The sequence below is a fragment of the Uloborus diversus genome, chromosome 9 (genome assembly GCF_026930045.1).
Source record: "Uloborus diversus isolate 005 chromosome 9, Udiv.v.3.1, whole genome shotgun sequence".
In the NCBI taxonomy this organism is placed as follows: Eukaryota; Metazoa; Arthropoda; class Arachnida; order Araneae; family Uloboridae; genus Uloborus; species Uloborus diversus.
Window position 1 is genome coordinate 44,889,385 of NC_072739.1, and position 27,312 is coordinate 44,916,696.

The 27,312-nt window shown below is 31.6% G+C and overlaps 1 protein-coding gene across 1 annotated transcript in view; it reads left to right on the forward strand.

Moving 5' to 3' along the window:
• LOC129230612 (cyclin-dependent kinase 1-like) overlaps window positions 1-24,675 on the forward strand; it is a 41,368-nt gene extending 16,693 nt beyond the window's left edge. The window contains 4 exon segments of the mRNA XM_054865028.1: window positions 3,634-3,888; window positions 3,890-3,969; window positions 22,801-22,942; window positions 24,480-24,675. Coding sequence (XP_054721003.1) covers window positions 3,634-3,888; window positions 3,890-3,969; window positions 22,801-22,942; window positions 24,480-24,575 — 573 coding nt within the window. The 3' untranslated portion in view covers window positions 24,576-24,675.
• Window positions 24,676-27,312: the final 2,637 nt, after the last annotated feature.

The following is a 27,312-nucleotide window of genomic DNA, read 5'->3' on the forward strand; positions in this document are numbered from 1 at the left end:
AGAAAAGTTTACTTTCCTGTATAATTAATAACCTAAATTTTCTATCTCTCAATTTGCTTAGGCTCTGAAATGCTTCACTACACTTATTTATCAGATAAAACAATTGCTAGTGACAATATATAGTGAGAAAACCAGTTCTTTACCTTCTTTTACAAAGCCACTTGATTTTGAGAAGATTGCATTGTCGAGTTACAATGTCATGTCGTAAAAAAGTATCTTAATAAAAATAATAATATGAGTCTCAAATTGGGGATTTGCTGTTTAATCAGCCAAATTTTGCTGATTAATCAGGGGATTTTTTTTTCTTCAAAATAAACCATTTTAAGTAGGGGAGAGTATCTTAGGACACTGCTAATTTCTAAGAATCTATTTTTAGCAGCCATGATTGTGTAATCTCTTATTGTAACCTTCTCTACTAAACGGTGCCGCAGTAAAAATCAGCATCAAATGAGTAAAATTGACGATTTCGTGGTAGAAAAAGTTTCAAGACTCAAAAATATATAATTTCTTCATTTTTATTTTATTTTCTGCCATACTAAAAACGTTCTGGACAAGCAGAGCTAAAATTGTTTGGAGTGTGTGTGTGTTTTTTTTTTTTTTTTTAAGAGGATATACTGGGGATTACAGAATGATCTTACCTTCTATTAAAAGGGGGGGGGGGGTAATCGATGGAATGGTTACTTCAGGATTTCAGGATAAATTTACATTGCAGAAAGTTCCAGTTAATTTTGAATAAATATTTAATTTTTAATTCTACTAGCTGCTTGCCCGATGTTGTACGGGCTACCTAAAAATGAAGATGTCCAGTTAATGTTTTAGTATTACTCTGACATCAGTTTCTAACACATTAAAGAATAAATAAATGCACATAATGCAAGGTTTACACAACACCGGTAGAGCATATTTTTGGAAAAAATCTCATTAACTTTAATCATAGTGATCAATAATAAAGGTTATGAGTATTTTCAATTAGCACAAAAGATGAAAATATATGCATTATCAACTATAATCTGTACTCACGTTAAAATGAATTACATCTGATAGACTATATCTGAAATATTTATTTACAATTACAATCAGCTTTTTATATAAAATGACACATATTTCGTTGATTACGTGAAACTAAAGCACCAAGACTTAAAAATACCAATAAGCATTAAGTTAATACCATATCATCCAAGTGCAATTTAGCTTTAGTTAAAATTTTTTAAAACAATCTTTTTTGTTAAACTCTGTTTCACTTAAAGAAATCCAAACAATCTTAATTTAACTTTTTCTTTTAATGATACAAAATTTATTTCAAAAATAAAAACAGGAAGGAAAATGAGAGTTATTACAATTCAAAATCTCACCGAAGTGAAGGGAAAAAGTCCAACAAAATAAACATAATTAGTCGCACATCCTAAATTTACCAAAATATGAGGCTGGTAATGATAAACTTTCACTACAATAAATAAACATAACTGAAACAATTTTCATATACTAAAAAGAATTAAGAACGTAGGCTGTAAAAAATAAAACAAAGACAGGCTATAAAATAAAGGTTATGTTCAAACAGATCAACCAATTTTAAACTATTTTAAAATAAATTCTAGATGGAAACATTGTTTTAACATTTGGACAGCAGCCAAAAAATCTCTTTTAAAACAATTATTAGAATTTTATTTGCTCACCCATATGCAAAATGGCAACAGGAAAGAAATAAAAATTCCTGAATAACGTAATGTTAATTAACATCTTAATATCTCTGCTAATTATAGTCTTACAATTACGAGATTGATCTGATTGTTTTTGGAAAATTTCGAATTGATCAATATCTTGTTCGACTCTCGATTCACAGCGTTTCTCGAAAAGATCGATCTTTAGATGGACAACAGACAGACGCCAACAGATTTTAATAATATGGATCATTTACTAGGATTCTTTTTGTTTATTTTTAAGCAAAAATTTGGATCATTAGTTAGCACAAAAGCATTATTAACTAAATGGTTATTAATGTGGACAATATCTGTATTTATGGAAAAAAATTTTAGGGTTATAAAAAAAGAAAATCGTAGTTTTTGGATTTTTTGTAACGTTGTGGTTTAAGGCTGTAATTCGTAGAAACAACAATATTTTCGTATCAGTTGGCAGCTCTGCCTGTACGTATAACACTGTTATAAAAGATTGTTTTCAACAAATTCAGAGTTCTTAAAATACTATTAAAACTTAAATATGTCATGTATGTATTGTATATTAAACACCTAAATTTCTAGTTTTTTGGCGATTTTAGCCAATTCAAAGCTTAGGCACAAATCGAAGAATCTCATCAAAAGATCTTATGTAAAAGCTGTTTTTAGGTTCGAACAACATCATTTTCTGATTATTTACAGTTGTTGCACTATAAAATTAGGAAAAAGAACTTCCTTAAATTTTTGTAATATTCAATTTTTAACATTTTTTTCAGCCTCATGCGTGAACTAAAGATTTCAACTCAGAATATTTTCTTTATTCCCCAATTCAGGATATCAAACTACGAATTTTGAGAGGTAAGGGGCCATTCATTAATTACGTAAGGGTCCCGAGGGGAGAGGGTTGAAAAAATCTCTACATACCATTACTTGAGATTTCCATTCTTACATAATATTTTCTAATTTGATATTTACATTTGAAATTGCGCAGTGAAGTGGTTTGACAGGGATTATTTTTCATTTGCTTCTAGAAGGTAAAAAATGTATTAGGATCAGCTGTTTTTCATTTGTTTTACAAAGAATTAGTGTAAAATATAAAAGAAGCGCACTATGTATGGCATGTTTTATTTTAAATTAGTATCGCATCAAAAAAAAAAAATGTCGAAAAATCATTCAGTCTAAATTCTAACCTTTTAGTAAGTGCTTCTTAACACAAAAAGGTTTAATATAATAATTGTGAATTTAATTTTGATTCCAGTGATATAGGATTCATTATTTTACTATTTTGAAAAACAAAATGGAATCTTGCGTAAGAACAGGGGGGAGGGGTTTCAAAAATCTTGCGTACCCTTACATGGGGGGAGGGGGGTCAAGATTTGCAAAAATCATCCTTATGTAATTAATGAATAGCTAATGCGGTTCCAAAATAATAAAAAAAAAATAGATTTTATCGAACCATCTTACTCTTCAGTCAGGGTCCAAAAGCTTCAGACCCTATGTTAACCTACCAAACAGAAGAACCTAGGTTTTACAAATTTCTTTGAAGTTTTTGGGTCAAATTGAATTTTTCAAAACAGCATTTTTCAAGGCTATGTCTCTGTCTTGTGCTTTTTACATTTTTGAAATATCCTTTTCAGATGTTTTAAAACGTTGTTTTAATTAATTAATTTTTTTAATAAAAAATTTTCTGCTTATATCAGGTAATTTAACTGTTAAATACATTAGCTTTTTTACTCAAATTTTAACATGATTCTTAATTTTTTGCATTCTTGATTTAAATTCGAGCAAATTTTCAAGTAAGTTAGATGGGGTGCACGAAAAAGTTCTATGATATGCATTTCAAAAAGTTAGCAAATATGAAGTAGTTTAATGTCTTGATTTTTAAAAAAGTAATGTGTTTTGTAACTGCTTTTGATTTTTGCTATTGATATCAAATAATTTGATTTTGATGTTTTATTTCCAGAGCTACATGTATCAGCTCTTAGATGGCATCTTATTTTGCCATCGAAGAAGAATTTTACACAGAGATCTTAAACCTCAAAATCTGTTGATTGATGAGAAAGGAACAATAAAAATGGCTGATTTTGGACTTGCTAGAGCATTTGGAATTCCAGTGAGAGTTTATACACATGAAGTTGTCACTCTGTGGTACAGGGCGCCAGAAATTCTTTTGGGATCCGAAAGATACTCTACGCCTGTTGACATCTGGTCAATTGGATGCATTTTTTGCTGAAATGTCAAATAAAACTCCTTTATTCCGTGGTGATTCTGAGATTGATCAACTTTACAGGATTTTCAGGTATGACTGCTCTCTGTAAAATTTCGCTAAGCATTTTGTTTTTTTAAATGTTGTACTTTTTTTAAAAAAGAAAAGGTTGTATACATGTTTGTAAATAACTTAATTACATGTATAAAACTTGTGCCCCCCGCCCTGTCTAGTGGTCAGAGGACTCAGACTGCGATGGGAAAGTCCTGGGTTCAAATCCCGGCTCGGGCATATATGTACTTTCTCTCACCTGTCCTTGTCCTTCCCTTGTGTGAATGTGTTGTTAATGCTGTGAATGGTTGCCTGCCCTATAAACGGGTCCTTATAGCATGTGTGTACTGTGGAAGTTGGACTTCACACCGAATTACTGTACATTTGGAAAAGTGAATCAACGCACCCCAAGTGCCTCCTCCATTGTGCCTAGCTGGCACAAGACAACAAACTTGAATGATACAATACTAGGGCCAGGTGACATCAGAATTTTAATACCGCAATCTATCGATATTTTCAATATATACATACTATTTAGGCCAGTTCATTCAAGCTAATAGCAGAAAACAAATTCAAGTAGTTGGAAGTGCCACAATATGAAACAATTTCAGTTAATACATAATAGTCTACTTTACAATGTGATCCATCACCTGACCTTTCTGAATGTTTATTTTCATATGATATTAAAATTGCTTTAAAAATAAATGATATATTTATGAAATTGTAATATAAAGCTATCAGGTAGATCCAGACCCAATTGGGTCTGCTTTGCTGCCCCTTCACAAAATTCTACACTGTCAGGGTTCATATGCTCCGGGAAAACCTGGAATTGTCAAGGAAAATGACATAGCTAAAAATGTCAGGGAAATTTCAATTTTGCCCCCAAAAATTGTTTTTCCACTTTTTTCCCAGGGAATTTTGTACCATGAGTTCCAATCTTCGTTTTTATTGATGTTTCCTGAAAAAAATTGTAAAAGTTTGCGTCAAAATGGTGCTGGAAATAAAAAAAGGTGACCCAAAAAACACTTTGCGGATGCCATTTTTGCCCCTCTATAGTTCGCGAGAAAAACATTCCTAGGATCAACGGGAATTATGCACAAACTCAACAGTGGAAAGGACAATTTACTGTTTCCGAAGCACAAGCCTGCGGATGGTAAGGTCGATCGGGTAAATTGTTTTTTTATTGAAAAAATCTTTTTTGCTACGTCCGAAACATAGTCACCATTTTTGGTCATTCATAAGATGGAAGTAGACACGATGCTTAAATGCCTAAGTTACCAACAACAAAGCAGAATTGGATGTTTTCTTTAACTGCAAAGTAATGAAAACAATGCAAAATGTGCTACAAATTGTTTTTTTTTTCTTTTTTTTTTCAATTTTAAACATGTAATTTTCTTGCAAAATGAAAAATTGTGTTCTTAGGACTTTATCTTATCCTCATTGCCTTGGATGCAAATGTGCTAAAACTTTTTCCACTGAATTGTGGTTTCATGAAGATTTTTTTTATTTTTAAATTGCTTTTATGCTACAAATTCGAAAAATTATTTCTTAAGGCTCTTCTATACCGTCCATCTTGGATTTCGACGCTAATGCTTTCTCTACGGGAAAATCTGCTACCTGTGCAAAGCATAACACGAGAAATTACTGGAATATTTTCATGCGGTTTGTTTTAAACGATGGCTATGACACAGAACTAGATATGCGCTTTTTTATTTTTTCTGTAATTATTTTGAAATTTTTTTAATAGCATTTTAAAACTTTAAACGACTATTTTAACACGTTTGAAAAATGATATGGAAAAACTGAAAAAGGAGCGCAAAAGATTGAACATTTCTCTTTAAAAACATATTTTGAGTTTGTTTCTGAGACAATTTGTTCTATTGATATTCTCCACGGAGTAAAGCCTTGTTTTCGAAAAATTGTGAAAAACTGCGAAAAACACGCCTTTCACCAGACCACACCCATTTCCTCCCACTTTGAGGGGCCACTTTCTCTTCTCCCCCAGGGTCTTCAGGGTCTTGGGGTCTTGTCTTCTGCTTCTCCGCTCCTCCGCTTTGCCTCAATGGCAGGCAATAAATTACTGAATCCCTACTAATGACCATTCATTCTTTGTCGTTTTGTGTGTTGGTCTTGTATTTCTGTGACATCGACGAAACTCGTTCTAAAAAGAAGTTTTTTTCTTCTTTCGAGTTCTATTCGATAAGTTTTTGAAATTATTTAGGTGATATATTTTTCAATGCTGTTTTAATATAAGTACCCCCGTTTAAATGTAGAAGTTATTTTGTTTGAAAAATCAGTGAAAATTACCGCATCTTATAATGGGAAAAAAATTCGAAATGCCATTTTTATTTATGTATTTCTTTATTAAATTATTAATTTAAAAAATATATAGCCAAGTACAGTGATTGCGATTTATATCTCGATGTGAAATTTGCAAAAATATAAACGAATTCACTTAAAATACACTAGCCACATTAGGGGAAAAGTGGCGAGTAAATCATGAAATTTCCCACTCCTGAGTGTATGTGCAGTAGAATGAGATTAATCTGGCGATTATACATATTCCCCAGAGATTATTCAAAATGGGGTTGTTTCCTTCAGTCAGAAGTACTATTTTTAGTCATTGAAATTGATAGAATAAGCAAAAAAAAAAAAAAAAAAAAAAACATGAAGCGAGAAAAAAACTTTCATTTCCAGATGCTTATTTTTTAACATGTCCGATTTTGAAAATAAGACGTGGTCTTTATGACGTCACAAATGTTGTACTTAGGCGCATCTGTGTATTGCGTTTTCACGTTATTGTATTAAAGATGCGAATTAAATATTACGCTCTACGAATGGCAACAGTGAATGGTATTTCATCATTTGTGATGTCATCGGCAGAAGCGTACATAATAAAAGCGTACCGATTAAAATAAATTTTTAAAATTATTAAACTTAGTCAAATTATTTAAAGAATGGTCAGATTCTATTTGCAACTCCAGAGCTCGAATACGCTACCTTGCGGTGATTAACAATATTAAAGAAAAAGGTAAAACATTCCATGCCACGTGTTTTCTTTGGGTAAATTACAGGCTTCAGACAGTTTGTTGTGTAATGTAATTTCAGAAGAATAGAAATGAAAGCTTCCCACAAACACGATCAAAAATTACTGTCATTCACCGTCAAAGCAGGTTATAAGTTACGGCATCTGTTTGTTCTACCTTTTACATCCACTATAAGACAGTGATTGCAGCGCCCCCTATAGTTTATTGGAGTTGCGAATGTTTTTAAGCATGCTCTTTCAGGAAAAAAAAAACTTTTAATTTTGGAATCAACCCCATTGCCACTAAAGTTGGGAAATAGTCTTTGTTATAATAAAGCTGAAGTCTGTCTGGATGTCTGGAGGATGTCTGGTTGTCTGGATCTCTGTGACGTTATGTCCGTCGGACGTTTTGTCCCTCGGATGTTTTGTCCGTTGGACGTTTTGGTCATGGATGTTATGTCCGTGGACGTTATGGATCTGGACGTTATGTCCGGTTCCCGTGACGCGCATAGTGCCTTGACCGTTCTGCCGATTTTCAGGAAATTTGGCACAAAGTTAGTTTGTAGCGTGGGGTGTGCACCTCGAAGCAATTTTTCGAAAATTCGATTTTGTTCTTTTTCTACTCCAATTTTAAGAACACTTTCCCGAGCAAAATTATCATACGACGGACGAGTAAATTACCAAGTTATCATAACGTGGAACCGTAATATGGTAAGCCAATAGGCGAAAAATTCACCATACATTTTTTGTAATTATACAGGCGAACCATAAGACCTTTTAATTTTCTACTACAAGCAAAGCCGTGTGGGTATGACTACTATTTAATATTTATCAAATATATTTCTTGACTCGTAGTGGTGAATACAATAAAAGTCCATAGCTTTTCTAAAAATCAGGTCAGTTTGTATAGAAAAAATATTTTGCTTGACAATGTTCCTGAACTAGCAATATTAATTAAAAATAATCGTCTCTTTCTAGAAGGATCAGATATATCACACACAACGGTGCCTTTGAAAATGAAGTTTAGTAAAAAAGTTGCTAATAATTCGGAAAGTCACAGCAGAATGAGTCTGAATAGGTTATCTTACAAGAAAATGTTTTTCTTTAGATTATTGGCTTGGTTTGCTTTTTGATATCGAGGCTTTGTGTGTTATGCATTAACTTTCAGATCTTTAATTTTCAAGACTTTGACATTATATAGAATTCTAAATATGTAATTAAATTTGAAGTTCCGTTTTGTTTAGGTAAACATTAAATAGTTAATAATATAAACTTTTTTTTTATAGAATTAAAACTATTATCTAATATACATTTTCCACGGCAAGAAATGAAAGTAATGTACAAAAAAAAGGCACATTTCAGTTTTTTAATTGAAATATTATTAGAAATTTTAATTGCAACCGAGACATTTTTCTTTTTTTAGACGATTGAGTTTTCTGGTGTTGCTTGAAAATGTTCAGTTTTTGCAATTAAGATCTCATTACTCCACAAATAATCCTAATTTATTGCATTATCCACGAATAGGAAATTATGTGAATAAACTAGTAAATTTGATAAACATTACATAATGTATCATATTTACCAAGTCTATTGAAAATTATGAATAATCGTCGCTAGTTATATATAATCAACAGTTTGTTTCCGTTACACACACACACGGCAGGGAGGTACTTGGGCACCCGAGTAGGAACGTAGGTGGTTTTTGGAACGCCAAAAAAAGAACCAAACCGTTCCAATTTTAATTTTAGGGCTTTACGATGCATCGATGCATCGTAAAGCCCTAATTCCCAGACATCATTTCATTGTTCTTTAACTTGAATTTGCAATAATTACTTTTACATTTTAAAGAAATTGTCTGCTTGTATTTTTACATTAATAAAATTTTTTTTAACATCTTTTATGTGTCTCTTTTTTCAACAAATACTTGCCTTTTGCTTTAGGCGGAGAGGGGGAGTGCAGGCCAGTCATTTCGATTTTTTTTCCAATTGTGGAAAAAGGTGTACACTCTTCAAAATTTTTATAGAGAACCAACTAAAACCACGGCCTTTCGTACGTAAAGAATAAATGTTCAAAAATCAAGGGGGGGGGAATGTCAACCCCCCCCCCCCCCCCCCCCCCCCCCCCCGTAAATGACGGGCCTGTGAGTGTGACTATGCGCATCAAAGTGGGAAATTACGGTGGTAAGATTCTGAAGTGAAGATTTGACTAAATCTTATAAGATACAGTCGAACCTCGTTAAAACGAACTTTAATGGATCGATTATTCTTAACAGAATTCGTCTTATTCGAAAAACAAAAACAATGGGACAGAGAATACAAAAAAGTCCGTTTTAGAAGTAATTCTTTTTAAGCGTGTTCGAATTAACGAGGTTCGTCAGTATTGTCAAAAAAAAAGAAAGAAAACTAATCAGCTCAAAAAAGAAAAATTAAAATAAAAAATAAACTCAAAAAATTACGAAATTAACATACTCAAATATGACGAAATTAATTTGACGAAACTAATACTCTCAAAACTACGAAAATGATTGTCGATTTGACGAAACTAGAATGAAGAAATATTTCGTTACATTTGACGAAATTCGCATCTTCAAACCAGAGACGAAAGCAGTTTCCTCAATTTGACGAAATGTTCGCTCGGAGCATATCCCTGGAAGCGATTTCGTCAGAAACGAAGAAAATTTCGTCGAATATGAAAGTCCATTTCTGAGAGTGTGTTAACGTTGTTTCACTTGCTTTTAAACATTATTTACGTTTGGCAGACTAGAAGTATGGATTGATATAATTTGTTTTAATTCCAACTTGATTAACACTACCTTTTATGTATTTGTTTATTTTTAATTTAAAAAATAACTTATTTGTCAAAATTATTGACAGAAACAAATCTTTTCAATAATGCGCAATTAAATTTCGGCTGGAATTTTGTTTTTAAAACTATTATTTGTGTGTGTGTGTGGACATGGAGGTATATACTACTCTTCCACTGACCACTGAGTTCAAAATTCGTCACGTGTGTGTCGGTGGTTCTTCTTAAAACATAATTGAAACTCGATACTCGACCAAAGTGCTACTCGGTACGTCTCTAATGCATGAATTACTGAAAGGTTCTTTTGTTCAATGAAATGATAAAAAAATATTTCCTAACATGTTTCCCTTCGACATACTGGGTTGATAAAATTAGAATTTTTATCATATCCTCCTTGAATGTACGCGAACCTTTTGAACCTTTTTTTTTTTTTTTTAATGCCTGGTCTGTGCTCGGCAGTTATAAAATGGCTTTTAACAATTTTCCAGTGCACAGTTCACCGTTTTTGTGTAATGTTAATTTTTGTTCTCAAGGTGTCATTATTGTACTTAATGATATTGATCTGAATTATTTTCATTACTGCATTAAAAAATTCAAACCCTGAGCAGTTTTAAATCGAATGAAAGAAGTAGAAATACCTTTTCCGTCGGACTGCGATCTATTGTTTCCACTTTATATCATGTAACTTGATTTTATGTTATGTTATTAGGTAGTTTTTATTACTTGCTCCTTTCTTCGGATTGAAATGTTGCGTTGAAAACCCGAGTACAGTCAAATACATCAGTTGATATGAAAAAATAGATTCAAGGAACGGGAATTTATTTCTAACTTGTAGCATTGTGGAACTGATAAAATTTTATTCAGGGCGAATGACTAATGTCTGAGAATAACATCCATATTTATAGTGGAATATGTTTTTGTTTTTGTTAGTGATAGTTCTTGAAATTGCGCCTTTTATCTCAATGACTATTATACATCCCCCTCCCCCCTCGCAACGTTAATTTCTGTTCCCGCCCTCCGCCCCTGTTTGTAACTGAAAAGGGGAAAAAAACCTTAGAATGTTTCTATTTATTCTCAAGTATCACTTATTGTGATATGTGCAGTAGTTTCGGAAATTCGATTTTTAAAAATTTTGTTCATCATTTGTGCTCACCATGTTCAATATTGAAATTTAGATGATTAATAAAGCACTTGAATTTATATTATAACTTTTCTTTTCTCTCTTTTTTTTCTGCCTTCATTTCTCAATTCTATTTTCTACGCATTCTGCAAATTTTATAGTTTGCAGAATAAGTTAATTTCCTGACACATGGTCTTCTTTCTTCTTTTCTTCTGTCACCCTTTGGCGGGAGAACTTGAGTGGAAAACTCAGACAGCTTTCCCTGCTATTCCTTTCGCTGAATACTAAATTCTCGGAAATCGTAAGCAGTCAGCTCTTTGAAACGAAAACACATGTTTACTGATTTACGGAGGGGAAACAGGCCGGGTGGGAAACATGTTTTGGAACAGGATCCTTCGAATCTTTCGCAGCTCTCTCTGCCCTCGTCCGATCGCAAAGACAGTACCTTCGGGCACAGCTTAGATTTATGGCTGTCCATTCACGTACTCAGTGATTGACGCTGTCCATCATGAAATCTGACCAATTAGCAGTGCAAAAAAAATCGAGTTAGACCCTCCCAGAAACACCCTCTGTGTTGCCACAGATTTCGTGATTTCGCCGTGTCAGATTTTACGGAGAGGTTTAGAAGAGCCTTAATTTTTGTCGTAGCTGCCATATTTGGTCATTCCCAAGATGACAGTACACAAGACTTTTAAAGTGCCTAAGTTTCCAAAAATAGCATTGGATGTTTATTGCAATGCAAACTATTGATAACAACGCAAAATGTTCCTCTTTTTTCCCATATTATTCGTAATTATTTTCTGGAAAAATGTAAATTGGAATTTCAAGTTATGCGAGATACATACGGACGTCACGAGAAAACTCGTAATTAACTCGGGTATCGTCAAAATGGATATTTCAGGTGTCTATATGTTCTTAAGTATATATCCACATGTGGTCGGGTTGTAAAAGAACTCAATATTCATTCGGGGGCAAGCAAAATAGAATTAAGGCTAATTTTTTAGTGAATTTTTTCAAGCCTTTACTTAAAGGTCAAGATTCAGAAAATTTCTAAGTGGCCAGTGGCCACTAGATCCAAAAAACTTGGTGGCCTCCACTGTCGCCGAGTGTTGAAGTACAAAATGAGAGAGGAGTTTTTACTACTTCTACGAAAGAACAAATAAATAGAACTTTACAGAATTACATTTTAAAAGCTATAAACATGCATTTTTTGTTTCAAAATAAATAGATAAAAAAATGTAAATCAATAAAAAGTCGGCAGGAAACTGCATTTTAGATGAAATTTACAAAAAATACAATTTTGTCAATAAAATTTCACTTTTCTAGAAAATAATTAAAAAAACAAAATAAATAAATAAACCCAATCTCTGGCCTTTTTTATGTTATTTTCAGTAGTTTGCACTGTGATTGACATAAAATTCCAATTTTGGAAACTTAGGCAATTAAATAGTCTAGTCTGCTTTCATCTTGTGAATGACCAAACATGGCGACTACGCAAAAAATTTAAGATATGAAAGTAATTTCAACAATTAAAAACCCTGAAAAAACAATAATTTAGATGAAAGAATCAGTTTTTAGCACATTAGCATCTAAAGCAACACGGATAAAATAATATTCTAAAAATAAAACTAGAAGGAAAAAATTTTGCATTTTTCAAGAAAATAATTATTTAGGGGGGAAAAATACTGCACATTTTGCAGAATGTTCAATAGTTTACATTGTATTGCAATAGACATCAAATTTTATTTTTGGACACTTGGGCACTTAAAGAATCTTGTCTACTTCCATCTTGAAAGTGACCAAATATGGCGACTGCGCTAAAAATTAAGATTTAGGTTTTTAAATTTGTAGCATAAAAATGATTATAAAATGTAAAATCCTCATTAAACATCAATTTAATATAACTGTTATAGCTTTTAGCACCCTAGCGTCCAATGCAATAAGGATAAGATGACATTTTTAAACACAAAATTTTTCATTTCTTGAGAAAACTTATTAAATAATTTTAAAAAAAAAAAATTAATAAAGTGCTTTACAGCACATTTTGCATTATTTTCATTAGTTTGCAGTTGAATAACATCAAATTCTGCTTTGTTTTTGCAAACTTAAGCACTTAAGTTCTTTGTCTATTTCCATCTTGTGAGTGACCAAAAATGGCGTCTATGTTTCACACGTAACTGAAAAGCATTGCCGTTCTGGTCAAAAAACGAGCTTCCTTGATGCGTATATCCTCAGTCATATGCTTAAAAATCGATTTGTTTTCTTCCACCCTCTTGAGTTTGTGCATAATTCCTGTTCATCCCAAGGAACAACAGGAGGGAAAATGGCGACTGAGGACGCTTTTTTAGGTTGCCACTTTTTCAAACTAGGTCGCCACGTGGCGAGTGGCGACCGTGAATCTTGACCTTTACTATATAAAAGGAAGTAAAAAGAATAGCACAGTTTAATCAGCAATTTCTTGATCTTTAATCTATGATTTAAAAAAAATAAAAATAAAACATTATGTAAAACTTATTTGTACAAACCATTAAAAAAGCTAAGCTCTTTTTTTTTTTTTTTTTTTTGCAACTAAATATTGCATGTTTAATAACATTCCTTGAGTTATAAATGGAACTGAAATTAGTTATCTTGATAGTGTTGTGATATTCCTTTCATAACTCTAGCAACTGTTACATAAGGAAGTTTTTATGTAATAGTTATTGAAATTTTTTTTAAATGAACATTTTGGAAAAAAATATTAACAAATACTCTTTAATTAAGTCTCATATCTATATTTATGCAACATAAATGTTACAGTAAATACAAATTGATTTAAAAGCACCCCTTTAGCTTTAGCATACTTTTGAACAGTTTTGGATCGAAAAACCACCTGTCCCGTCCTAAACCAGTTTCGGACAGTCCAAAACCTAAACCTGCATGTAAATTCTTGCCTATACAATTATAGCATAACCCCGGTTTAACGACTAAGTGACCCGGTTAAGTGATTGTTAAATCGAGGAACATAGAAATTCAATACAGTCAAACCTGGACCAGTGAAATGTATCATTAAATTGAGGAAATCGTTTAATTGGTTATTGTTAAATCAAAGTTATACTATAATTTGTATGATCTATTGAACTCTAAAAGATATTCCCAAAAATTTTCGTTTATTAAATGTTATGTCCTTCTTGGTAGCAAAATAATTAAGTTAAAACTCTAATTTCATGTGTATCACTAATCATTATTGCGTAAATTGTTGATTAGTTATAATAGTAGCCAAGCTAGACTTACGTTTCGGTTTTTCTTTTTTACAAAATACTAATTTAGATATTTTTGTTAAATAATTTTTTTTTTCTGAAAAAATTTGCATTTGTTAGTCATGAAAAGTTATGTTTCAAAACTCTACATGTAGCAGATACCCTGTGAAAGAAAAATTTTTTGTACACATTGGCCTCTTGTGCCTGATTGTAATAATATATTTCCATAGCTGCCAACTCTCCCAGTTTGTTCGTAAGACTCCCAAATTTTGTTTTCTTCTTCCAAACTTCCTATTTTAAAGTAAATAGCTCCCGAATTTTTGTCAGATCAACGAAATTCAATATTAAGCCTTTTCAGTGATTAGAAGTTCACGCAAAACTCCCTACAATAAAATGATCATGATCACAAAAAAAAAAAAAAAAAAAAATTTCTTACAGAAGTTTAAAAATTATATTTGTCCAGTTATTTTAAAAATATGTTCATTTCATTACCTTCTTTTTAAAATTTCTGTTTCCCAAAAAATGTAGTAAAATGTTCCCAATTTTTCTCTGAACTTTTAAATTTTTACCTGTTGCAAAATTATTTATCACTTATATGAAAAAACAAAGGTTTATAGATTTTAAAGCATTTTTTTGATTAAAAGATGTAGTTATTTAACTTCGAAAAAGAATAATCTCTATTTCCAAATTTTGAGTCCTGCAGGATTTTCTAATGCTGCATTTTTCAGTTCCTCGACGGGCTAAATTTTAGACATCCTACTTAAGTTTTTAAAATCTCGTTTTTACACTCAAATTTCTGTAGTTAAATTCATGCAAAGCCTTTAATTTTACACAGAAGTCCCCTTTATTTTCTGCTTTCAATGTTAGCAGCTTTTTTTGACAAAAGTTGCTGATGCAAAAATAAATCCTTGTGTTATAAAAATATTAAAACAGGTATTTTTACAAGTATATTTCCTGTTTCATGAATGAGTAATTTTCCTCTCTGAGAGACCGCTCATCCGCTCATTCATTCCCTTCAAAATATTCTTTTTTTTTCTTCCAGCTTGAATTTTGTGATGACTAAAATGTTAGTGGTTTATCATTTGAGAAAGGTTTTTACACATGTTCCTAGTGCAGTGAAACCTGTATAAGTTGACGGTCACCAGTGCAGAGTCAAGTTAGCCAAGTGGTCAACTTACAGTGGTTGATAAACATTATCCAGAACTAATTATGTACCTGACAATACTGCCGTGCTAAGCACAAAAGTGGTATCTGCAGAGCTGCATTCCAAATGAAAAATTCCCGTTTAAAGTTGTGCGTCTCCATGTATTTGATTCAGATGAAACTTTTTCAGAATTTTTTTTAAAAAATTTCCCGTTGACAAATGACTATGAAACATTGTATTATGGTAAGATATGTGACAAAGAACCACCTGGTGACAATAATTCAATTTTTACAAAAAGTGCAGATACGGACATTTGTGCTTAGCACAGAAGAATAGCGGTCTACTAAGACAAGTGGTCAACTTTACAGGTTTTACTGTAATAAATTAGAGATGCACCGAATACCAAATTAATACTTTTTAATTAGTAATATATGAGTTTTATTCTACGCCAATTTGAAATAGAAGATATTTCTCTATTTTGTGTCATTTGTGAAAAGTAAATACATTTCCACTTAACATCCTTAAAACTAATGTGCATTAGATATAATTGTAAATTTAAAATGAAAATTTAGAATAAAGCAATCCAAAAGCAAAGTTGTATATTAAATGGCTAATTTGGTTTTTTGTTACATTTATCTTTATATTTCTTGTAAACATCTATTTTCACGAGCAGGGAATGTTTATAAAAACAAAAAGTAATAGGCTAAAACCTGTAAATGTGGAATTTGGCTAAGATTCTTACACCATCGTTTCCCATTATTAAGCTTTGATTACAATGATTAATTCAATTTGTTTGTTTTTAAAAAAATATTTTTTAAGCAGTTTAATCTTAGAAATCGTAGGTGTATGGTTAATGTAATTTTTCATAAGTGTCAAATTAAAAAGCAACAAACTTGAAATTTAACATCTGAGTGCTTTCCCTTACATTAATATTATTTCAAATGTTATAATATTAGTAAGTAATAATTTTATACGATAGTGTTTTGCTATAGTTTTCATTCATTGTACAAGGAAAGAAAAATGTTTATTGCAGAGCTTCCCTCCTATAAGCAAGGGGGTACACCTTGAAGACCCCTCAAAATGCAGTCTGCACCATGACCTTGCTAGGTGGACATCCCTGTTTACTATTCAGTTGAAATCAAAGTATTTGGTCGAACCAAATGTATGGTTTGTCCACCATATATGCAGTATACCGAATATCTCTATAATACATAGTAACTTGATTGTACAGTAAAGCCTTGATTTAAGGATTGTCAAGAGAGAAGAAAATTTATCGTTAAATCGAGGAGCATAGACATTCAATGCAGTCAAATCTGGACCAGTGAAATGTATCATAAAATTAAGGAAATCCAGGGCTCATTTTCCTCCTACTTTTCCTACTATTCTTACTTTTTCCTACTTAAGTAGGAATTGTCCTACTTTTTAGCAAAAATTCCTACTTTTCAGCAAAAAATTCTTACTTCTCCTATTTTTTAGCATGATTTTCCTTTAGAATTTAACTTGAAATCCCTTCAAAAGACTTCGAAATTGATGTGATTTCAAAAAATTTGCATTCAGAAAATGAAAATTTGTTAATTGTAAATTGTTTATATATAATATTGAATTTATTTCATACATGCTAGCTTGCTTAGTTATACATGCTTGCAATTTCTTCTGAATTCCACTGCTTATGTTAAGAAAAAACTTTAGTTTTTAAAAAGTATATAGTAAAAAAATCCATCTATATAAGTACAAACTTTTGATAATTATACTTAATTATGTATGTTATTCTTTTTTTTTTTTTTTGCTGGCATGTAATGTTAATTATTATATTTGAATTTCACTTTGAACTATAGTTAAAAAAAACTGAATCCTCCCCCACCTTTTTACTTTCTTCTATATCTAATATATAGAAGAAAGTATTGGATTCGTGCAAATTTTCGAATTTTGAATTTTGACGGATTCGAACGTTTTGAGGTGTGCCGAGTCCATTTCGACTATTTTTGGAAAATGTCTGTCTATGTGTGTATGTGTCACGTCTGTGTGTGACCAGTTTTTTGTGGCCACTCTACAGCAAAAACTACCGCATGAAATTGAACGAAATTCGGTACACATGTGCCCCTATGTGAACTTGTGCCCATTGGTTTTTGGCGCGAATTCCTCCAAGGGGGGTGGAGCAATAGGACGTTTTTTGAGTTTCGCGTGCTTGCTATTCCTCAGGAAGTAACTGGCGGAATCAAACAAAATTTGGTCCATATGTTGCCCCTAACAGGAGCAGGTGCTGATTCAATTTTGGTGTCAATAGCTCAAACGGGGGTTGAGTTATAGGACGTTTTTTGTCGTCAATTGTGACTGCTGTATCTCAAGAAATAACGAACGAAATCAAACAAAATTTTTTTGACAAGTAGCCCTTAGTGGATATAAGAGCTGATTTTATTTTGGTGTCAACAGCTAAAAAGGGGGTAGCGCAATCGCCCGTTCTTTTTTTCCATTGTGAGTGCCCTATCTCAAGAAGTAATGCTACGTTCTGGTTGAAATTTGGAATATATGTGAATCCATACGTAAACAGGCTTTGGTTCAATTTTGACTCCAATCGTTCCAAGAGGTGTTGATTTTTTTTTTTTTTTTTGCGAATAGAAATAGTTTTATTAATGCAACAATAAGAAAGATAAATCGTAATAGATTGTCGTCTGCGTATTTCTCGTGATTTTAATTGTATGGAAATGATCGGAAATATTATCTCAATGATTTAAAATTTTTAACTGTTGCCATCTTAGGAACAAATCTGATATACCCCCCCTCTTGGCGACTTTTTCCTGTTGGCGCCAAAAAAGCGTCGCCAAGAAAACTATGTATGACGTCATATGTCATACATCGTTCTTAGCGATGCTTTTTTAGCGCCAACAGGAAAAATTCAAATTATGTCATTAATTATTTAATGAAATTAATGCATTAATTTTTTTCCGTTGTTTCTCCGGGATACGAGCCCTCGGTCTCATAGTACTTTCGTAATGAGACCTCGGCTCGCCGGCCCTGCCTCGGTCTCATTACGAAAGTACTATGAGACCTCGGGCTCGCCAGGACCTCGCTGCCGCTCGGTCCGTTATCCCTCCGACTTTTAATATACATCACAGTCGGATATAAGTCACAGATCTCCTCCGTTCAGTATACAATAAAGTCACAGATTTTATGTGAAATTAACACCATTTTTGTGCTACAAAAATGCCAACCAGACCAAAATACAAACTACCAGAAACACACTAAAAACACAATAATTCAAAATATGTTCACTTACCTTTTTTACTTTCCTTTTACTTCCTCACGTGAGGCAGTGCACCTATGTTCCGCTCTTAGGGAAATTATCCCATTTTTTATTATCATTACTTTACAAAAATATTTAAATTATGTTTGTTTTGACAAAAAAAAATTCCAAAAAAAAAAAAAACAACCTTATTTTACTTGTATTTTGTACTCCACCCAATTAATTTCGCGAATTATTTCCAAAAACTTTACAAACATATCCTCATTTTTGTATTCACAATTTTTCATTCAAAAATTTCAATTGATACATTTGGACAACATCACAAACCGAACTCATAATTAAAATAGAAAATTCAACTAAATTAACATTAAAAAACAACAAGAAAAAGAATACTCTAAAATAAAGTTTGAATTGAAACTTTATTTTAAAGTATTCAACTTAAAATCTCCCTAAGAGCGGAACATATGAGCACCTACCTCCTACCACAGAGACACGTGCAAAAAGACACACTTCGAGAAACTACTTTCCAGCGTTCAAGTTGCAAAACCAGGGTTGCCAAGTTATCGCCTTATTGGCGATTTTCGTATCGAGCGAAAAATTAAAATCTCGCCAAGAGGGGGGCATATCAGAGGAGAGCCCCATCTTATGTTTGTTAATAAATAAAATATTTGTAATTAATTCAAGTAAGGCTTTTAAAGTAACTTTCAATTTTCGCTCTTTGTTTTGTTTTTACAATAATTCAGACATTAGGATGGTCGTCAAGTTTTTGCATGTGTAATTTTGTTTTTGTTAGGAATATTGCTTCCTCGTCATGCATGGGGAGGGATCAGAAAAAGGAAAAATATAGAAGAAAGTTTCGTGATGGCCACAACATACTAGTTTTTTTTTGTTTGTTTCTGTCGCATTTTCGTAAAATTCAAAAGTTTTGTAAAGTAGATACAATTTTCAGTATGGAAGGATGAAGTTCAGTTAAATCAGAGAAATAAAACTTTCTTTTTATGTCAAAAAGTTTTAAATTAGAAATTTCATGTTATTTCTGACCTAAAATATTTTGTTGCATACAAAGTACTGAGCACAATTAGCTCAAACTTTTTGCTTTCTTTAAATAGATAGGTCTTTAGATATAGTAACATTTAAAGCAAAATTAAGTGCTGCTAAATGGTTATCATGTACCCAGTACCTCTCTTGCCAGAAACCAAAAAAAAAAAAAAAAAAAATCTTCTTTCCTCAATCAATTTTGATTTTGAAGCTGGCGCTTTGTAATAAGATAATGATTCTGCAATGTTTATTGTTCAATATTGTTTGAACTTTATTTTGATTGTCCTAAAATGTTCTGAAATTTTATCTAAATTGTGTCATAATTTCTTTAAACGCTCTTGCCGCTGACAATAGCTTGGCTCAGGGGCGCCTCAAGTTTTAATTTTTGAATGGCAGAAATTCTGAATTTGGTGAATGATAAATTACAGGTATCATCATATAAATATAACTTATAGTAAAATAGTAGTTTAGAAAACTTCAAAAAAAAAAAAAACATGCTTTTGTAGCAAAATGAACCTTATCATCCAAAGTTTATTTTTTACTTTTCAGTTCATTTTGCTAAAAAAGCTTGTGTTTTTTAGTTTTTTTAAACTATTATTTTACTTTTATTTTTTTTCCTTTTCTCTGCTTAGTTTAACTTGTTTAACCAAAAAATATTCATTTCAACATAATTCAGAATCTTTTATATTCATTTCCCCCCAAAAAAGCGACAGGCAGCATTCAAAATGCGGTCTCTCGAACTCCAAAAAGAATAATTATACTCCTTAAAGTGTAATAGCCAAGCTCTAAAAACATTCAACTGCGTCGTTAAATTGCCTGTCGAGTAATTGTCTAATTCAGCTAATCCATCTCAGTCATCAATGTATGTGTGCGGAAATCATATTTATATTACTTTGAAAATTTGAGACATATTTTAATAAAAGTATTGTTTGACAATGGCCTGATCAAAATGAAATGCCAATTGAAGGCTCATCTAAATTTTGGCATGAAATTACTTAAAAACAATTATAACTCATGTGAACATTTGAACTAACATTGTCTGATGCAGAAAAATCCACGGTTTTTATAGATACTTTCAAATATATATTTTTTAAATTTTTCTTCTTCACGTTGTTGGATTTATGCCGAAATATTGATTAAAATTGGAATGAACTAACAATTAATAGTTAATTAATTTGATTATAGAATATTGCACTGTAATCAGGTCTGAGGTCACATGCCAAATTTCAAAAGAATCTGATTGCAGGACGTGGGCGAAATTTGAGTTGCAAGATTCCGTTACAAGATACATGCATACATGTAAAGTTAATAAAAAAAAGACATTTGGGTAACAAAAAATTGCAGTTATGTCCCAAATTTGCGGGATAAAGAAATTTTTGAAAAACCACAGTGACCTCCCACAGGAGCACTCTTGGCTTAGCTGCACAATAGCATTTTTTGATTTAATTAATTATAAAGGATGATATCAATAACACATAAAAAGTCTTTAAAAACATCTCAAAGTTATTCATCCATTTTGAAAGTACAGCAGTGTAAAAATCCAAAAAATTCAATAAACTTTGATGGCGCAATATACAAACTTTTCTTGAAATTAAAATTTAAGTCTTTTTTTTTCCAAAATGCAACTTTTCAAAAATTTAAATAAAAAAATATGTATTGAAATGGCATGGATCATAATGGGGTTCATATTTAAATGTAAAAAAAAAAAAGCTTTCTTTGAATGTGTCACCCCTGCACCAATTTCATTGAAACCCTAAATGGTAACATAAATTTTAGTAGAAAATTGTATTCGTTTTACATCGAATGACCCACAAATTCTTGAGTGAAAAAATTCTTGTTGACTTAAAAGACTTTTCTAGAAGTGCTGCAGCAAAAACTGTATATTTGATTTAATGTTGCTACTAGTGTATTGAACGAAATCTCAAAAAAAAGAAAGAAAGAAAGAAAAAAAAAGGGGAGGGAGTGGGTTCTGAGAAATAGAATAGCATTTGGTTCAAGTATTTATTCTTAATCAGGGGTGTCCACCTAAAAGAGTCGTGGCGCAGATTGTGTCGTTGATTTTTTTTTTTGGGGGGGGGGGGCTTCCTATGTAGGGGTTTTTTTTGTGATATTTAGAGTGGTGCACCCTTAATTTTGCAGGGGGCACCCATGTCTTATTTGTTCTTGCTCAGTGATATAACTTTACATATTTGTTCGTATTATGTTCATGATATTGCCTGTCAATCTGCGATACCGGATAAAAATGTTTTTCATATCAAATTCTACCGGTAATACGTAAACTGCTTTGAAACAATAAACTCAAATTTCCTATTACTGTAGACAAACATTATATTTCTTCTTCTTTTTTTTCAATAAATTACTTGCATGATTTTAGCTAGCATTTTAGAAGTATTTAATTAAATTTACATGTTAGTATTTAAAAAAGAACATTTACAATTTAAAATTAATAAAATTTTCATTTAAAAGAATAATTTTAGAGGAAATGTAACTGAGCTCTAGGATAAGGCATTTAACTAAGGATGTAACCTTTAAAAATAATTAAAATAACAAAGCTTTATGCACCAACAGCTCTAAAAAGTTGAAGTTTTACTTATGATTTGAAGTTTTTGCAGTCAACAATCTAATATTGCTTCTACATCAGTATTGTACACATTTTTTGATTTCATGCTTACGAATGATATTTTGAAAAAAAAAAAAAACCTCCAAAGAAATGTAATTTTTAATAACTCGAATAAGAAGTTGAGTTGACCTAAAAAAAGTAAATCGTACTCCAGTTAAGTATTATGTTTATTTTGTTTCTTTGTTCATTTATTTATATACAGTGAAACACCATTTATACGTTTCTCTTTTATACGTTTTTTAATTTAGTCCCTGCAGAGTTTAATACATATTAATGTATCCTGCTATAAGTTTTTTTCATACAGTCCCTTCAGAAACGTATAAACGGTGCTTCACTGTATTTTGCATGTAAGATATGTACAGGCAAGTTAAAAATATGAAAGGAAGTTTTTCATGAAAAATATTGTTTTATTACTTTTTAATTGTTTTGAAAATTTCCTATTTTTGCATTAAAATACTGGTCCTACTTTTTGGTAAAAGTGTCCTACTTTTTTGCAAAAATATCCTACTTTTCCTACTTTTTGACCGTTAAAATGCACTATGACCCCTGGAAATCGTTAAATCTATGTAATACTGTATTTATCTCTAGTCTGCACCGTATTCCATGTAGTATGCTAATTAATGCATTTTTATACTTTTGTTTTTTAGAACCTTGGGAACGCCTACCGATGAAGTCTGGCCTGGTGTAACAGAGTTGCCAGATTATAAAACAGTTTTTCCTAACTGGAAACAGAATTCATTGTCCGTCTTAACAACCCATTTGAATGAAGCTGGCCAAGATTTGCTGCAGGTACCTTGAAAATATTTTCCCTTAGTTGATTGCTATATCAGCAATAGTTTCAATGAAAGTCATAAATGTACGGGGATAACTGCAAACAGTGGAACATCATGTCAGTGTCCAAAGGGAGCGTAAAGCCTGAAGATTGAGAACCCCTGCCGCAAAGTATAATGCTAAACTGTTGGTGTTATTGAAGAAAATTTAATTGAAAAAGCTTAGTGTTCAAGTATTTTCAATATAATAAAACTACAGTAGAGAACCAATTATCTGGGAAGTTCGGGACCATCGCTATCCCGGATATCTGAATTTCCTGGATCACTAAAAAGCGCTATTGGTGGATTGTTTGTAAAACTAAAATTACTATAATAAATTGTTATGCATATTAAAATTAGAAGAAAACAGTTCAGAATTGCTTATAAATGTCGAAATATTAAAAACTGATAGGGAGAGAATAATTTAAACACCAAAAAACTTAAGTTATTCATAATACCTGAGACCATTCTGTTTGGAAAAGAAAAAAAAATCCAGAACTTTTCGATGTTTTAAAACGAAAAAAATGAAGGGAAGGGCAAAATAAATTTTTGAACCTAAATGTGCAATTTTTCTACTATAGTGTATAAAAGAATTCGCTTTCATGATCAAATTTTTTTTCTTTTTGTAAAGGTTTTGTGTTTGCGATTACGGTAGTTATTGATAACTAATGCTTTTGCATTTCGTTAATATCAACAGAAATTTGATTTATGAGTTCTTGCAGCCTTATTCGTCTTGGGTTTAATAGATTTCTAGATTTCACGATCAACTAACTATCCGGAAAATTCACGAATCTGATTTTCAGCAGTTTCCCACACTTTCGCCAAACGACTTTAATTAGAGGGAATTGAATAAAATACTGCATTAGAATGCGACAATATTTATTTCCTTAGCTTTCAGTCAGAATGAAACACGAAAATTTCAGACTTATGAATGTACTTCTTAATTCAAGAAAATATTTGGGAAATTTTGCCCCGCATAAAGGATAACCATTTGAAGTTAGTGTTTGCAAACATTTTCCCCGAGTTTTCTGTGAGAAATATGGTGTTTATTAAGAAATTGTTCAATATTCTTTTTGGTATTTCAAAAAAAAAAATGCTTAATTTTTCAAAAATTGCCAAAATGGCGTATTTTTTAAAAATGGCGGGAAAAAGTTGCCGGTTTTCTGGTTCCCGGATAAAAGGTTCTGCATTGTACCTTTTTTTTTCTTATTTAGTAGAATCCATTGTTTCCCCCTCCCCTAGTTTTTAAAGTCTACTGTTTGTTTCTTTTATTAAAGGCATGTGTACAGATATTCTGTTCTGGAACTGACTTTGCTGTTCCATAACTGATATTCAGCTTTTACAAAATAATGACTCTCAAGTTCTGTCGCTGACAGTAGCTTGTAGTCAGCTATGTTCAATTAATCATATGTTTACTATTAAAAAAAAAAAGACTGATAAAACACACTTCTACTGAAATTGAATGTATTATTTTGTACTCTTGTGTATGTAAAAATATTCTTTTTTTTTTCTTTCAGCAAATGTTGATCTTCAACCCTGGAAATCGAATTTCAGCTTTGGAAGCTCTAAAACATAAATATTTTGAAAATTTTGAGAAACCTTTTCCAAAATAATCTTTTACTGTGTTTTAAAATTGTATGTGTTTTTATTTTTATGCTCATAGTTTTGTAAACATATCAGAGTTTTGTACATGTAAAGTATTAATAAAAAATTTGTATCTTTGTATTTGTTGCTTGACGTGCTGAAATTATTACAGTGACCTCTCATTATACAGTCGACGTTCGTTATAATGACCCCATTTGTCTGAATAAAATCAGTCGCTGTACCAAGAAGTTGCTATGTTTTTTTTTATAGTTTAGATGTATTTAAGGATTCTGGAATATCCCTCAACCCCCCCCCCTCCCGTTAAAAATTTCAATGGCGCAGTCTGTGCCATACTCCCCCAGGTAGGCACCCCTGAAAATGTAGAAAATAGCAGCTATCTAATGAGCCAAATTTCAATAATTCTTGGATAGGCGACGAATCGTGAGGGATCATATGCAAAAATGTTTTAATCACGAATCACACTGAACAATCATGCAGGCAAGTATTGTAAATTTGCGAACGATCCCTTATAATTTGTCACCTGTCCAAAAATTATTGAAATTACGCTCATTAAAATTGCCAATTTCTTTCTGAATTTTTAAGACATTCAACTGAAATTTGATTATGAGTTGGGAGATCTACTCAGGGCCTGATTTCCCAGAAGGCTCGGGAAGCTTGAGCTTACCCTCAGAAATTTTAGGGGGCCCAAATATGACTGAAAAACTGTGTAACAATTTCAGTTTCTGCTTTTAACTGCGTTTTAAGAGATTGCTAACGGTAGAGATGTGTTGATAAAAATGTTTGTAAGAATTGTATAATAAAAGGTGAGAACATATTTAATAAAATGTGGTCACAAGTTACATTTTCAACTATGGGATTTGGTTCAACTCTGTTATAATGCACATTTATGTCATTTAATTTCTTTTGTGAAGTGTTAAATTTGATTCAACATCTTACTACCCTTATTCGCCGAGTATTGCAGTGCAACATATGTAAAGTACAAAATTTTAATCTATCGGAAAGTTCTTCGGAACTTCATTGATTTTGTATTAATGTGCATGGAATTTTTAGAAAAGTTTCTTCGAAAAAAAAAAAAATGGGGTACCCAGAAATGAGGACAAGCTTCTCATAGTTTCAAAGGCTAATTAGGTTAATCTATTTAGGTTTTAAATTATGACGGGTATAAATTATACTCTTTCGGGCATGTGCAGTTAAAATTTATTTGCTTCTAAAATTTTCAATATTTTAAAATTTTGGTATGTTTCTCTTGTATGATACCTAATACTCTGAAAATTTGGTAAGAAATGACAGAAAACTCAGCATGCTTTGAGCCAAAAATCTTCAAATAAAATTTTATTTTGAAAGAAAAGCTTATATCTTCGTGAATATAAGCGATACTTTCTTGAAAATATAAAAATAAATTTTACATAGTAAGTAAACTAAATTCTGAAATTTATAGCTTATTCCCAGCTATTTACGATAAAGGATGATCAGAAACCTTTTTTCTCAATTTGTTGCTGGTCCCTTAAATGCATAGGTGATTCAATTTTTATTGGAAAGCATACCTTTTATGCGAAAAAAGTTACAGAAAAAACGGACCAGAAGAAATACCCCAGTATAATATTGGAAGTTTCTAAATAATATCCAAATCTGGTACAGTTGGACCTCCCTATATCAAAGTAGCAAATTGTGGGGAAAAAAATAGATACAGTGAAGCACTGTTTATATGTTTTTGAAGGGACTGTATGAAAAAAGCGTACAAATGAAAAAAACCTATAATAGGTATAGGTTAATGTATATAAGATTTTGCAGGGACCAATTTTAAAAACGTATGAACGGTGCTTCCCTGTATATAGAAATTTTGATATATAGAAACAATTTTAGTTTATCATAAAAATATCCTAAAACAATAAAATTAAAGCTAATTTTCGCCAATTGTAATACAGTTTCATGTTTTTGAGTGAGTTTTCTGTAAGTTTCAGTACTTTGATTACAGTTTTCCGATTTCTCATAATAGTAGGAGCTCTGCTAGTGGAAATAATAAATTTACCAGAAATGACATTTTTGCGCCTTCATACAACTTCATTCTTCAGCAATTCAACTTGATCTGCAACATTAGGGGATTTTAGTTTCGACAAAGCAATCGAGAGAAAAGTAAAAAATTAATCTACTTAACTTGAATGATTTTTCACTGGAGCTAAAAAGACTAGGATTGATAATCAATATGCAATAGGGATAACTTGAAACTGATTTCACTGTATTACTGGTTATAGCTAAGATTTGAAATCAACTTGAGGGAATTTAAGAACAGAACAGTGACTTATCTACACAACTCTCAACCCCAAGATTCCTTGTGTGTTTCATAGCAACCTTTTGTGAACATAATTTTCTCCCCTAACCTTCATTTTTCATGAGACAGTCTGAAGTGTAAAAAAAATAAACGAATGTCTCGAAAAAATTTGGATATATAGAGATTTTTTTTGATATATAGATACAATTTTTCTATGTAATGGACATGGAAATTTGCTGGGATTTCGATATATAGAAAATTTTGATATGTGTAGGTTCGACTGTATTTTCACTTAAAATTTTTCAGAAAAAGTGCTTTTTGTCAATTTAATTCTATTTTATTAGTAATAATGTTTCAGGTTTTTTTTCTTTAAATGCTGAAATGATATTGGTGGCTCTATTTCTGAAATTCTGGTTAGGAAATGTTGCATCCCCCTCCCCCCCCCCCTGCACACTTGAAAACGTCCCAGCATGGTT